Source organism: Carassius auratus, chromosome 7 (genome assembly GCF_003368295.1).
Source record: "Carassius auratus strain Wakin chromosome 7, ASM336829v1, whole genome shotgun sequence".
Taxonomy (NCBI): domain Eukaryota; kingdom Metazoa; phylum Chordata; class Actinopteri; order Cypriniformes; family Cyprinidae; genus Carassius; species Carassius auratus.
Genome location: NC_039249.1, coordinates 23012141 through 23028132, shown reverse-complemented (window position 1 = coordinate 23028132; position 15992 = coordinate 23012141). Strand labels below are relative to the sequence as shown.

Genomic DNA, 15992 nt, shown 5'->3' with positions numbered 1-15992 from the left:
TAAACAAGACTAAAGTATGAAAACAAGAAATGGCTCTGTAATGTGCTATCAGCTAAGGAGCGATAAACGCAACAAAAAAAAAAACTTGGCGATGAGAAAGATCTGATTGAGTGTTACATAGTGTTTGTCATTGGTTGCAACTGAGAGAGTATAATCAGTGAAGTGGAGCATGGCATGACAGACAGAGTTAAGAGTTTAAAGTTGGATTGTAGGCAATGACAAGGTTTGAGTCTACAGGGAACTCAGTTAAAGTTTCTGGGGTGGTGACTGGACTGAGGGGGCAGATAACAGGTTAATTGATTCCAATAGGTTCTCTGGAGGTTCTGGAACAGATGGCACCACCTCTGGAGGTTCTACAATATTAACATCAGGAAAATGGGTTGAGTTCATTAACATCATCCTAAACAGGACAGGTACACTGTTTATCTGGCGATTCCAGCATACAAGGAGCTGAAGGGAGCGCAGCCACCTTGGGAGGTTCTGCAGCCTCAGACGCCACCTCTGGAGACGCCATAGTGGACGCCAACACCTTAGGAAGTTCTGTTGTGGTGTATGCAGCCCAAACACACCAAAAAGCGATCCCCATCATGGGAAGCGCTTCAAACAGGGGAATCAGTTCAGGAACAGGAGGGGTAGAGTGAGTGGGTTTGGGGATACCAGCCGCGCATCTCACTCTGAATACCAGACTGGGATACCAAAGGACTGACCTTGATAAACTGGGTGCAACAGACAGGAAGTGATGTAACAATGAACGATCAACTGTGATGTGACATGACTCTGGGTGAACAGCTGTGATGTGATGTGACTCTGGATGATTAGCTGTGATGTGACATGAATCTGGATGAACAGCTGAGATGTGATGTGACTCTGGAAGATCAGCTGTAGCTTGACTTGATTCATGACGATCAACTGTGACTTGAATTGACCCATGGTGATGAACTAAGTGAAGTTAAGTGACATTCAGCCAAGTATGGTGACCCATACTCAGACTTTGTGCTCTGCATTTAACCCATCCAAAGTGCACACACACAGAGTAGTGAACACATACACACTGTGAACACACACCCAGAGCAGTGGGCAGCCATTTATGCTGCGGTGCCTGGGGAGCAGTTGGGGGTTCGATGTCTTGCTCAAGGGAATCTGAGTCGTGTTATTGCCAGCCCGATATTTGAACCCACAACCCTAGGATTAGGAGTCAAACACTCTAACTCTCTAACCACTATGCCACGACTTCCCTATGACTTGAATGGACTCAGGAAGATCAACTGTGAGTTAAATGGACTCATGAAGATCAACTGTGACTTTACTTGATTCTTGATGATCATCAGTGCCTTGAATGGACTCAGCAAGATCAACTGTGACTTGACTCATGACGATTAAACATGACTTGACTAGACTCATGAAGATCAACTGTGACTTGACTTGATTCTTGATGATCATCAGTGCCTTGAATGGACTCAGCAAGATCAACTGTGACTTGACTCATGACGATTAAACATGACTTGACTAGACTCATGAAGATCAACTGTGACTTGACTTGACTCATGACGATAAACTGTGACTTGGCTGGACTCAGGAAGATTAAGGTCCCAATTCTACCCCTTACCCCTTTCCCCTACCCCTCTGTTTCACACGTTCACATGAAAGGGTTATGGTGTCTCGATTATCTTTTAATTGGAGGGGAAGGGGTAAGGGGAAGGGCCAGATAGCCCTTTAAATGAAGATTTTTCGGGACCACACTTCGAATGTAGGGGTATGAATTATCACGGCAACATAGCTGCTTCAGCAAACAAAAAGCTGTTTTGGCATAAATAAAGATTTTAACGAAAAGCATTCATTTGTTTTATGTTACATTCAATTGTGAGTTTATATTAACGGTCATGTTACAAAACGCTGGACTTTTGGTAGTTCATAGGATAGCAAAGTCCACTAAAGGAGGTAGAGCTTTCACACATTTGGCTCCCAAACTCTGGAATAGCCTTCCTGATAATGTTCGGGGTTCAGACACACTCTTTCTGTTTAAATCTAGATTAAAAACACATCTCTTTTGCCAAGCATTCAAATAATGTATCTCTTAAATTGTGAGTGTAGTTGCAGCTGATCAAATGTGCATTTTTATTCATTAGCTTGGGTTGAAATAATTTTACTTTGTTGGATCAGCAGCTATGACTAAGTCTAAGCTAAGTCTCTATTTTGTTTCTATGTTTTGCCACGGGATAGGATTTACACAAGCTCCAGTCTGGATCCAGAACACCTGAGAAGAGATGATGCTGACCCTCAGAGGACCTCAGATGATGCTAACCCTGAATCAACAAACATAACTAACAATTATTGCTACATGTGTCACTGCATCATATAACAATTATTAATTAATAATATTAATATTGTTCATCGTCTAGCGGACTACGTCTTGTATGATTTTTTTTCTAAAAATCCTGTCAAACGTGCACAAATTGACAGTCACCACCATAAGCTACTACTAAATATTATAGAAACATAATTCTCTGTAAAGTTGCTTTGTAACGATTTGTATTGTAAAAAGCGCTATAAAAATCGGATCATTACAGACTGCATGATAGTGCCACCGCATATGTCTGATCAGGGCGATAACTGCTGTAGACTTTGATGGGGGCTAATCCCCCCAATAATTAGAAATCGCTAAACAATTTTTTTAAATATTGCCTATTCGAGAGAGAAAGAGAAATGGAAGTTGCGTGTATTTGCATCTGTTCATTTATCTTTTTAGAGTGAGTTTACTTAAAAACAGCGATTGTATCCTCTCATCGCTGGAAAATATAATGTAGTGATTAAGTATTTAAACTGTATTTAATAAAAGTCGTGGGGCAGCATTGACAAGTTTATTTTCTCCTGGATGTGTGAGCTGCGCGTTTTCCGATATGTGTGTGTTTCAGTAAGCAGCTCATTAATACAGAACGATAATTAAATTACACAATAATAATTATTGTGTGTATTGTAAGAGCTAGACGACGAATGATGACGTGTGATGGCATAGTAGTGGTGTCCCAATCCTTAGGGGAATATTTTCTCCCCTACCCCTTGACACTCTGTTTCAAGGGACAAGGGGAAGGTGTAGGGGAAGGGGTATAAAATAGAATTGGCATTGGGACTAACTGTGACTTGACTGGACTCAGGAAAGACAGCAGTATCACGACATGGCTTTGTTGTCGATCTCTTTTTGTGAACTCGCCCCAGTGCAGTCACCATTACACAAGCAGACTCTGTGTCATGTTCCTCCACGACACCCACCATGAACACAGAGCCGACACGCAGCAGAGCAAAATCCAAAAAATAGCTTAGAGAAGAACAGGGACTCTCATGGATTAATGGTGACTTTAAAGGTTAATTTACTCCATCCCAGAAAAAGTTTATCAATACACAGTCTGGCAAATCAGAATAACCCACAATGTCCAGATACTCTTGAATGTAGCCTTCAAGCAGGGATGTTTGTCTCAAATAGAAGACAAAAATATGAAAAATACAGATTTCACAATTTGATTTCTGATTCACAAGTGCTTGACTGAGTTTGATTTAATTATTTAATATTAAGGTTTAAATTCAATTTGATCAAGTTTATGATTAAATTAAATTTTCTACGATATGTTGTAAAGAACAGTAATCTATAGAGAACCCCTTACTTGGTACATTACTGTCATATATTAAAGTAAAAAAGAGGCTCACCCACTATTATTGGCACCCTTGGTAAATATGAGCAATGGTGGCTGTGAAAATAAATCTGCATTGTTTATCCTTTTGACCATTCATTCAAAGAATTTACAAAATTCTATCGTTTCATTGAAGTAAAACAATGGAAAGTATATTATTATATTATAACTTGTTTTTTTACTGCAAATATCCGTAAAAAGCTATGGAAAGTTGCATTTTTTTACATAAAATTACTGTATAATTGACAAATATATATATTTTTTTCTACCATGATTTTGGTTGTCTACTGTAAAATTTAGGGTTACAAAACCAGTATACCGTATTGTCTTTTACAGATTTCACATTTTTTTCACGGTATATTCCTGGCAACCACAACTGCCGGTATTTTACCGTAAATTTGACAGCTTTTTTTTAACAGTGTGGGGGAAACTCACATTATAAAATCCATGTTTTTCTGTAGTTTATGTTAGCTACAGTTATTGGCACCCAATTATTGAAATGCCCTTTTTCCAAGATAACATTTCTAAGTTTTCGCTTATAATAACTGATTATTTTGGAGAACACCTGATAAGAGATCAGAGACCATTCCTTCATGCAGAATCTCTACAGATCCTTCAGAGAATACCAGCTCCATGTTAGTGCTTCTTCTCTTCAGTTCACCACACTCATTTTCTATAGGGTTCAGGTCAGAGGACAGCAATGGCAGAAGCTTCATTTTGTGCTCAGGGGAGACTTAGGTCTCTGCAGAGCAAAAGGGGGCGTTTATCACCATGTGGGTGGTTTAAAACTGCTGGGTGTTTCTGAATCATGCAATCTAAATGATCCCCCTTACCCAACCCCACCCCTAAACCTAACGTCACTATTACATCAACCAATCAGGTATCATGGTATAAAAACACCTTGATCTTGTAACTCCCATTACTTTCCTGCAGAGACCTATACTTGGGCTCAGGGACACATTTTTGTGTTGATTTTGATGTTTGTTTTGGATCATTGTCCGGATGGAAGATCTTTTATCTCTTGGTATCTGATCGAATCCATGATGCCATGTATCTGATCAAGATGTCCCGGACCTCCGGTAGAAAAACAGACCCACAACATTAAAGATCAAGCAGTATATTTAACCTTGGACATGGGGTATTAATTAACATGAACAAACAATGAATAATACATTTATTACTGTATTTATTCATCTTCGTTAATGTTAGTTAATGAAAATACAGTTATTCATTGTTAGTTCATGGTAATTCACAGTGCATTAACTAATGTTAACAAGCACAACTTTTGATTTAAATAATGCATTAGTAAATGTTGAAATTAACATGAACGAAGATTTATAAATGCTGTAGAAGGATTGTTCTTGCTTAGTTCATGTCAACGAAAGTAGTTAACTAACATTAACTAATGGAACCTTATTCTAAAGTGTTACCAAACTATATTCTTTGGTTTTACTCCTTGTGATGGATGATTAAGGGAATCTGGACTTTGTGTTCCTCATGTTTATAATCCTATAAAAAACAGGAAGCCATGGTTGGATAATTTTGCTCATAAGAATTTACAGGGGTACAACATGCATTTGAGAAAAAACATTTATTTCATAATGTGAGTTTCCCCCTCAATTGTTTTGTTCAGTTGCTCCCTTTGAGTCAATTTGTATCAATTAATATAGTCTACTGTATATCTAATAAAAGAAAGCTGCAGTGTGTCACCCACTGTGAAACTAAATCCTGTAACATGGTATTAGGGCCTACCAAAATATCAGAAATATATTAAACAGATAGGTCTAATATCTCAATTTAGTGAAACAGCCTGAACATTACATCGGAAATATGAATCTGAATGTTATCCCTGGGCTTCACTGAAAGGAACTTTTCGTGGAGATGATAGACTTATTGATGTAATGGACTGTACTCCATAAAATACATTTGCTTAAATGGTATTTGATATCTTTAATGATCTTGTGTCAATTTTAAAAGTCATAATGTGTTATGCTAAACATGATGGACATTGTTCACTCAGAATTAGTTGCATGCATATCTTGCCAGTGATGGTCTGCAGCAGTTTTGAAAGAAGGGTGTATCAGATTTGATTATATTTTGATTGCACTGTGTAGGCTGATGAAACCTGCTCAACAACAAGAGGCATTGCCTCAGATATGTTAACCGCAACAGCATATGGAGGGATGATGAGACCAGCCTCTGAGGGGTGTTGAATCACCCAGGCTCAGTTCAGACCAGCCCTGTAGCTTCTAGCAGGCACGGGCAGCTTGTGAATTACAGGGCCTTTGAGAATAATGTTCATTCAAATGGATGGGCAAGCAGAAGCAGTATTAAATGGATGGCAGTAAAACATGGCTACATGGATTCCATCAAATAACATCTGATAGTCTTTTTCTGAACCCTGACTGTGGCACAACACAATTGTTTTCATATTCCACTGACACTCAAGCTGTTAAATGCAGACATACTGAAAATGACTAATACAAACATGTTTGAAGTTGCAGAGAGGGCACATCCACAAGAATTCTTGCAAAGTACAAAGGCCATTGAGACAACACTGCCACCTCCTGGCTAGATGACCTGAATTGTACATACAGTAACTCTGGTTTGAATCTCAATCGTGTGCCTACTACACACACATTCATGGACAATAATACATTAAATCAAAAGCATAATATTTAACAAACAATACTAAGACCTGTTGAACTGATCCTGCGGCACCTTCGAGTCATTAAAATAATTGACATGGCCATTCTGATCACTTCATGAGAGTTCATGAACAATATAAAATATATACTACTATTACTGTTTGTTGACAAAGTTCTGAAAGTAGACAAAGAGAACCCAATCAAACAAATGAGACAAAAAGATTGTGTGTGTGTGTGTGTGTGTGTGTGTGTGTGTGTGTGTGTATATATATATATATATATATATATATAAAAAGAAAAAAATAAACATTTATAAATGCAGTCTTGGTAAGCAATTCTGCCAAAAAAAATAAATAAAATATAAAAACACCAACCCCACACTTAACAGCATTTATAATTCTTTAAGTGGATATTATTTTTAAAAAGTTTGATTATTCTTTTTTTCTTCATGAATTAAATAATACACACTTGTGCACAAAACCAACAAATAAACAGTTATAACTCTATATCTCTAAGCAATCTTAGCTTAAAGCACTTTTATTTTATAGCAATTTAATTTGAATTCAAACAGCTGCCAAATTAGGCAACAAATGCTAATTATGACATTATGATGCCATTGTTGCTATGCATCATAGCATCCACACAAAAAGAAGAATGGCATTAATTAATTTCAAAATGCTGTAGAATGGCATGAAAGCCATTCTAATCATTATTCTTACAATACATTCTGTTTGCAGGTAATTGGCATTAAACTTAAACTTGTACAACAAATGCTGAAAATAATATTGTTGTGAACATCATACATTGTGCAAAAATGCATTAAGAATTTATTATTTTGAAAACATAGTGGTAACATTTGGTAATCACATTGGTTATTATTTTGAAAACATAGTGGTAACATTTGGTAACTTTACAGACTTAAATGTATCAAACAATGCCTTTATCTTCAGTGGGAAGATCAGAGGGTTCCAGGCCACACTGTTTCATTTGCACAGCTATGTCAAATAAGTAGTCATAACATTCACACCTGAAAAGTAATACAGATTTAAAAGTTAAATATTGTATCCATACACAGAATATAGCCATAAGGTGTGCATTTAATTTCCTATAGCCTCACATTGTCTTTGCTTTCTCCCAGGTCTCTCCCCAGACGTAGACCCCGTGTCTGCGGACGAGAACAGCGCAGGAGTCGGGGTACATGTCCATGGCTCGGGCCATGCACTCTTTTAAGTCTTTCTCCTCTGGGGTGTTCTCAATAATTGGAACAACTAGAGTGTCATCATACCTGAGTCAAAACACATACAAACAGTAAGTAAAAGCAGGAATTTAAATGCTGACATTACCATCACAACTGTTTGTTTTTGGATGAACTACTATATATGACAAGAAAGTGTTACATGTTATTAATGTAATATGGCAAGAGTGAAGCCTCTTAGCAGCAAGTACAACCTGTAGTTTGTACCAGAGTTTCCTTTTCGAATCCCCTTGATCATCTCTTGATGCGTGATGCGGAATTCCTTGCCAGGAAACATGAGAGTTGCCATAACAGCAGCCTTTGAGTGTGTATGGATAACTGCCTGAGCTCCTGTGGAAAAGAAATGCCAATGTCTTGTAAATAGAGTACAGAACAGAAGCAACCCACTGTGTGTGAACAGGCACCTCTCTTTGTGTAGGCGTTCATGAAGAGGGGCGTGCATTGGCTTTTCTTTAGCTTTTTCTGTGGAGGTGGACAACTGATGTCCTTCTCATCAATATCACACACAAACAAGTCCTCTGGCTATAAACAGGAGAGTGGAAAGATAGTTTGTTGAAGTTATTTCATTACATGCCGCAACATGGTAGTATGAAAAAAAAAAAAAACACTTACTTGTATTCTCTCTTTCTGAACACCTGAGGGAGCTATATAAATGTGCTCACTGCAAGAAGAAATTATACATTACAATAAATGTCATACATTTGCAAGTATATGGTACATGCATGTTTTTAATTTTTCAAATAAAAATGTGATTTTTTATTTTATTTGAATCTAAGCAATGGTTGATGCACACATGAGCACTCACACACTGTTTTACGAATCGTACGCAAGGAAGCTTATGCATGTGTCTTAATATAACTTTTTTGGACCTTCAAAGATTTGGTTACCTGGACTTTCAATGGAGAGACAGAAACATTTTAATGAGTGTTTCACAGTCTCATGGGTTTTTGAACAACCTGTTCACGCCTGTGAAGAAAATTAATTCTTGGATTTAAGATAAAAAACTTCATGGATGGATGTATAGACAGATTCATTAATTGATTTAAAAAGGGAATATTTCAGAGAGGACACCTGCAGATCCTCAATACTGTGTCATGGTTAAGATTTATTAGCATTTTTACATCAAAAAAACTTTGGTCATCATAAAATATAAGTCCTGTGAATATTTTGTACATCTGTGGCAAGCCTTTTTTACATTTAATCTATAAGCTTTACGAGTATCTGTTTTCATGCTTCTACTTATTTTTTAGATACTAGTATATTTTCAATTAAGTAGGGCTGGACGATATAGGCAAAATTTATATTAAGATATATATTTCTTAATTTCGGTCGAAACAATTCAAATATTGATGTGAACACTGTAAAAAAAAAAAAGCCTCATAAAAATGGTTAAGAATGCCCATAACAGATGTCTGTGCATACAAACTTACAAAAAAAAATTTGACAAGTCTATGACACAAAATTATACACAACGTTAAGACGCAACACCATTCATGTCACTTTCCCACCCAGGCATTGACCCCCACCATTTTGTTTTTGTGTAGTAATAAAAATCATTTAGTTCAGTAAAAGAGCAGACACTGCAATTAAAAACTGAACACAACTGCTAAATGAATCATGCCAAACAACAGTCGCATTATTGATCAGATTTCATTTCTCTCTTCATCCAGTGAAGAGAGTGAGTCAAGTTGACTGACAAGAAGATTGAGCTGAGACAGACAAGTTGATTTAGTTTCAAATCAAAGAGGCCTGTTTGGCAATATTTTGGATTTTGAATAGCTTGTTGATTTTTGCATTTATTTAAGGTGATTTTGGAAATGTGTTATTTAATTGATTTTGGGTTTTATTGTTTTTGTCTTGTCGCGCCGGGACACAGGGCGTATGTTATGTAAGTTTTACACTATTTCAGAAAGGTGCGGCATAGAGGAGCAACAAATGTTTATAAATGTTTATTTATAATGTTAATTATGTGGAAAATAATTTGGTTTTGTTTTAACCTTAAACTGCATAAACACATTACACCACATACACAACATAATGTTCTTTTTAACATCATATGACCCCTTTAATAATAAAAAAAATTTAATAAACAAAATTACAAATCTTATTTTTCAAAAACTTTTGACTAGTAGTGTAGGCTGATTATCCTTATAGATTGAAACGAATGTGCTTTAGCCAGTATAAAGAGTATGAAAAGAGCTCTAAATTGCTGCAGAAAAAAAAGAATTCTTGCTTACTAGTGATATTTAAATAGATAATATCACTATTAGAATAATCACTAGTCACTAATTAACTGATTATATCAAAAAGAGTAACAATCAATCATTATATCAAAATCAAAAAGTTTCTTTCTTTTTTTTTTTTTAGATATCTTGAAACTTATAAATAACGAATGAAAATGTATTTGGAGATATCTTCATTTAAACAGATCATTACATAAACATGAGTACCTCTCCGCCGTCCAATCAGAGTCCAAATGGTAATACAATACATTGAAATGCTGAATTAATTAGATTAAGTAGGGCTAACTGGCTTTGTACAGTATGTTAGCCTATCTTGGTAATGGGTTACCATGAATACACAAGGAAGGATTACAAACCTGTTGTCCAACAAAAGTATAATGATATGTTTTACTCCAAATTCACTTCATAACATCAGCCTTTTGAGTTTTTACAATAACTTATTTTTGTGATCTGACTTTACATTATTCTATACAGTGATAAAGGCTATGTCGATTAGCATTGCATTTTAAATATACTTTATCCTTATAAAAATACCTGAGATGGCTTGAAGGACACACAAACCATATATTGTCGCAATCATTGTTAATTGTCTTTATGTTTCATCAGTAAAACAACTATCTGCATGTTATTCAGCTACTACATCTATATAGCGAAAGCTGAAAGCCAAATTGTGCAGCCCTACAAGTATAGCATACTGGTGTTTTTTATTGATTGATTTATTTATTTATGTGTTCGAAACTAAACACATCATCTCCACGACATGGTGGCAGTGGCAACAATACTACAGCAACCATAAAAGTTATGCCTTCTTTCTTTGGGTAAACTTTTGGGCGGTGTTTTGCAAATCTTCCCACACAATGACCTCCGTTTTAGGAGGTTTGGACGAGTCTTAACTCTTAAAAAGAATATCTCTTTGGATTTGAGACTTTAGCTTGTAATACTCCAAAGACAAAGGAAAAATTTAAATCAAATCATGTGACCCCTTAACATATCCTGATGTAAGTCATTGTGTAATTACCCATTTTTACTATTATAGCAGAACATTGTGTCACAATGGCACTCCCTCAATAAATCAGAAGTTAATTTAATTTATTTTTATTTTATAATTTGTCTTTAAGCTTGGGCAAATAATCGGCAAATATGAGACAACTGCTGAAGTTGGAAACTGTTCTGAAAAGGAAATATTTCTGGAATATAGTTCTCAATGAGCAGTTGGAGGCAACAGTGAGTTGACAAAGTAACACACAAAAACAATAAGAAATGTCTGTAATTTTACAGTTCTGTTTTTAAAAGTTGCAGATTGCAAACATCTGTCTTGAGGTAACTGAACTGCTGGCTAAGGAACAAGTATTTGTAAAGATGCAAATCTCAAAGTTGTATTTTAGGGAATGGATGTGTGGACAGCTAATGCATATGTCGTGGTGACGTGGTTGCCTCCACATAATCTGGACCCATCCTTGCATTTCCAGTGAGGCCACACATTTATATAACATTCACAGCAGTGACCAATTTTATTTTAAACCAACTGAACTTTTTTTTTTGTATATTATTTATAGGATTACATTCCACTGAAAGATAGTCTTCCCTACTAGGAAGCCAGGACAATGGATGTTGTGTGTATGTCATTTGTAATCTGGCTATTTAACTTTGCAGTGCTGTCTGGAAACTGTCTGCATTTGTCTTATCACAATTCAGGGATACCATGTCATGATAAAGAACTACTAACTATATTTTGCAGGTCATGAAGCCAAAATATAAGCACACGTTCCATAGATTCCATAGATTCAATCAATCTATATGGGTTGGGTGATGAGAGATATGTGAAAGTTTTCAGGTTGCAAAAATAAATAGAAGTGAAAATGTTCAAGGTTCTCAACAGAAGGTTTTCAGGCTTGCTGTTCAATGTTTGTTTTCAAGTTTTGCCATTCAGAGTATGATGTTTTTAGAGTTTAATAAGATTGCTTTATGGCTACTTGCATGATGTTCTGATTTTGCATGCTGTGACAGTTTTTACTAAAAAGACCCAAATACTGTTGACTGCTGTAGGTGCGTTCATGCCATATCTTAATTACAGTTATTATGAGATAATATAATAACTTAATAAATGCATTCACGTCCTCAAAGAACTCGTAATTACAACTTGTGAAGTGGGAGTTTTCTGAGAGCTACGACATGTACCACCTGACCACCTCAGAATCATTAGGTGATATGTTTAGGCATTGATAGTACAATAGTTCTTAGTCGGTTAGATGACGTGTTGTCATCTCGGAATCACAGTAATTATGACATGATGGATTCAGAACATGGATTCAGAGCTTCAAATTATATGTAACTTAGCATATTAACAAATCTGTTTATTATTCATGTATTTTTGTTGCAGTAAGATGACACCTGGAAAAAAATGCACCTGGAACATGGGTGCTACTGAAAAACAAGGTTGGTAATTAGAAGTTTGTTAAAGTTGGGACAAGTGCCAACAGATTGGTGGTGTGGACTGTGGAGTCTTCTTCATTTAGATGGTGAGACAAATTCTATTTTGATATAAATAAACCAATCATAGTGTTACTTTTTATTTGTTAAAAAAAGTAACAAGGAGGTTTTTATTATTATTATTATTTGGTATTTACAGAAAGAATATACTTATTTGTTGTTGTTTAACAGTATTCTCTACATCTTATGTCAAGTGGACATACGTTTATATGGGTGCACTCACAACAACAACAAAACACTGTGCTTTTTTAAAGCAAACAGGATTCGATTTCAGCCCTCTGTCCCTGTGAACTTGAGCATGAAACTTTGTGTATATCTTTGCCTTACAGACATTAAAGATATATATAGCGAAATGTCCTCTTTCAAATTAACCAATTTAAATGGGGAAAAAAATATTCTCAGATCATATAATCCGTATGAAACATGCATACAGGCGCACTGCTACTGTTCAGCCTCTTTACTGTTCATCCCTGACACATTCATAATCCTTACTTCTGCGGAACGCTGTGGCAAGCTTTATGCGCGCGCTTGAGCTCTTAGGTTAGGAAGTCAATTACAGGCTCGGTATTATGATTCAAACGGCTTATTAATAAACGTGCGATTAGTCGACCAGAAAAACCTTTACAGCCCTAGTAACGTTAACTAGATACTAGTACGATTTAGCTTAAATGTTAAAACGGTTTTCCACAATAGGCTACATCTTTTTTAAAGACATTTCCATTTCTTTATTATGAACACTTTTCACGTCACTGATCCACATAGCAAATGAATATCGCGGAACACAGTGGATTTTATCTTTGGTGTATAATGCATTGACTAACCCATGCCGCAGGCTGATTCCTCCCCCGGTTCCTGTCACCCAGCCCAGCTGATAGAAGAGTCTGCAAAGCTCTGGGATCAGCACACGAGGATGGTCCTTATCCTTAAACAATAATATAAGATCTGTTAATCTTTAATGCGATAAGAATGTCTCGATAAGAGGGAAGCTTATAAGATTCTGGAGAAACAGCGATATCAAATATTTAACATATTCCACAAAACCACTTTTACCCCTTTTTCTTGCCTGTTGCACACCGCTTGTACAGTGTTTACGACCGACGACATTCTTAACACAATTAAAAAAACACAAAAAATAAATAAATAACGAAAAGACTCAAGCTTTTATGCTAAATATTTTACTTAGTTTCGAGGCGCTAAACAGCCTCAAACAACTTGAACAACGCGTGAAGCAACAGCAAGCGCTGCAGCGGAAGACGGAAGTGCAGATCTTTATACGATAAAAGACCCCCAAACAAGGAGCTAGGCACGTGCAAAAATGTCAAAAGGCAGGTATTATTATTATTATTATTATTATTATTATTATTATTATTATTATTATTATTATTATTATTATTATTATTATTATATATATTTTTTTTACAGTCTATGGTTTGCTTAGATACCTAACTGTGGACATCACCTTTTTATTGTTTTTATATACATACAGCTTTATAAACTGTAACCTATGCCTTACAGATTTTTTTAAGAATATTTAATAATATTTAAATAATATTCTAATATAAATATTTAATACAAATATGCTAAAGTACACACATAGGGTTAAACAAGAGGTAAATTAATTAATTGTATGCTGGATTTGTAATAAAATAAAAGAGTTTTGGATAGAAGTCAATAAATGACATCTGTTTTTTTCATTTTATGTATATAGTGCCAGTGCTGGAATGGCAAATATTATTATTTTTTTCTCTTTTTTTTTCCACCAAGGGCCTGCATAATATCATGCAGGGACAGAGTGATAAGCCTAGATCTAGATTTAAATATGACTTGACAATTTATTCTCATCAAAAACAATACATTCACACGCCATTATTTTGTGAGTTTGCAGTATATTCAAATACTTAACTTTCAATATTAAATATACCAGTACTGTAATCACTTATTACAGTACTGGTCTCTTTAATATTGAAAGTTAAGTAATAATAAAAAAAAAAAAAAAGAAAAAAAATGTATTAACTCATTCTTCACCTTTCTCTCTTATTCTCATAAGGGTTGTATTCAGAGGAGGTCTGTGCTGTCCATTAATGTGAAAATTACTGGCAACATTTTAAATTATAGTAGCCTATATGTTGTACACAGTTGCATACTTATTTATATTAATTGCAAATTATACTCTGACCTTTTATATAAATTATAAATTATACACACACAAACACACACACATACACACCCATACACATTTTTTTTTTGTCCCACTCCAGCCCTGTCTGCCAGATAACTTGACTATTAAAAGTATTGTGAGAATAAGTGTTCATGAAACACTCCATAAAAACAGCATTTTAAAAAGAGTAGGTATTATGAAGATTCCTACCACTCTGCTAAAACATTTCAGGAAGGCAGCATCTGTCAGGTGTGGTGTTGGTCATGTGACTCCCTTATCCTGTCTTTTGTTTATGTGTTTTTTCTTGTTTTGCTGTATGTGTCATGTTCTCTTCTGTTCATTGTCCTGTCATGTAGTTTTCAGTTCTGTTTGTTCTTTGGTTCCTGTTCATTAGTTCTGTCTCATCATTGGTTGCTTTCTGCCATAACTGTCATGTTTGTATCTAATCCAGGGGTCACCAGACTTGGTCCTGGAGGGCCAGTGTCCTGCAGAGTTTAGCTTCAACTTTCCTCAACACATCTGCCTGGAAGTTTCAAGTATACCTAGCAATACCTTGATTAGTTGGTTCATGTGTGTTTGATCAGGGTTGGAGCTAACCTCTGCAGGACACCAGCCCTCAGGATCAAGTTTGATGACCCCTGATCTAAACCCTCTTGTTTCCCATGTTACATCCATTAGTTTATCCCTGAGATCATGCTACTGTTGCCTGTTCTTCAGTGCATGGCCATTTCTCAATATGCATACTTGTCTGTACTTGTGTTCTTGTGGACTTGTGAAACGTCATTAGTCATCGTCCAAGTACTGTTCCAATTCAAAATTCACATCTAGCCAATGTAGCGGGATGAATCAGAAGACGGACACAGTAGATGGAGTTTAACAGAAAAATCCCTGGAGGAAGATTTATTTAAACAGAGAAATAATAATACAATGGTGCTCTGGTTCCCAATGGTGATCTCTGATCGTCCATGAAGTAGGGGTGGGCGATATGAACTAAAATTCATATCACAATATTTTACACTGTCCAGGCAATATTGATATTATATTGCGATATGAAAAAAAAAAAAAAAAAAAGGCAAAGTATTTGAACCTTATATAACTAGAAAAAGTGGGGGATTGGACATAGACCTGAAAGTATTTTTTTATTGTGCCATTGTTTTTCTCAAAAAGTGAAAATGTGCAACATGAGGTAGGTCTGTATGAAATAAATTAAATAAAATATTGTGTTTGAGTTGGCCAGGGGTTCCAAAACTTTTTCTACATGGCCCCCCTTTTGTAGAGAGAAATATTTTCAAGGATTTGGATTTGTTGTGTCGCATCGTGCCGCATCCACAGCAGAGAACATTATTGGGTTCTATTCGCACCGCTCATGTCTGGTGTAGGCACGTTGATTTAGTATTTGTGAATTCAGAATCTGCTTTAAATTTACCTGGCACTGGAAGTCCTTTCACAAACTTGTAACTTTCATTGTTAAAGCAGAACCATGTATCCTTCATTTATATTTCTACATGGCTTCCT

At 35.8% G+C, this 15992-nt stretch overlaps 1 protein-coding gene across 1 annotated transcript; it reads right to left on the bottom strand.

The window, feature by feature from the left end:
- Positions 1-6863: 6863 nt before the first annotated feature.
- LOC113106257 (methylthioribulose-1-phosphate dehydratase-like) lies at positions 6864-13583 on the bottom strand. Its single transcript, XM_026267980.1, has 7 exons — positions 13370-13583; positions 13141-13241; positions 8199-8247; positions 7991-8108; positions 7781-7916; positions 7449-7616; positions 6864-7358 (listed from the first exon to the last, which is right to left on the bottom strand). Exons 1-7 carry the CDS (start codon positions 13421-13423, stop codon positions 7259-7261), a joined length of 726 nt encoding a protein of 241 aa, XP_026123765.1. The 5' UTR covers positions 13424-13583; the 3' UTR covers positions 6864-7258.
- Between the last annotated feature and the right edge of the window lie 2409 nt (positions 13584-15992).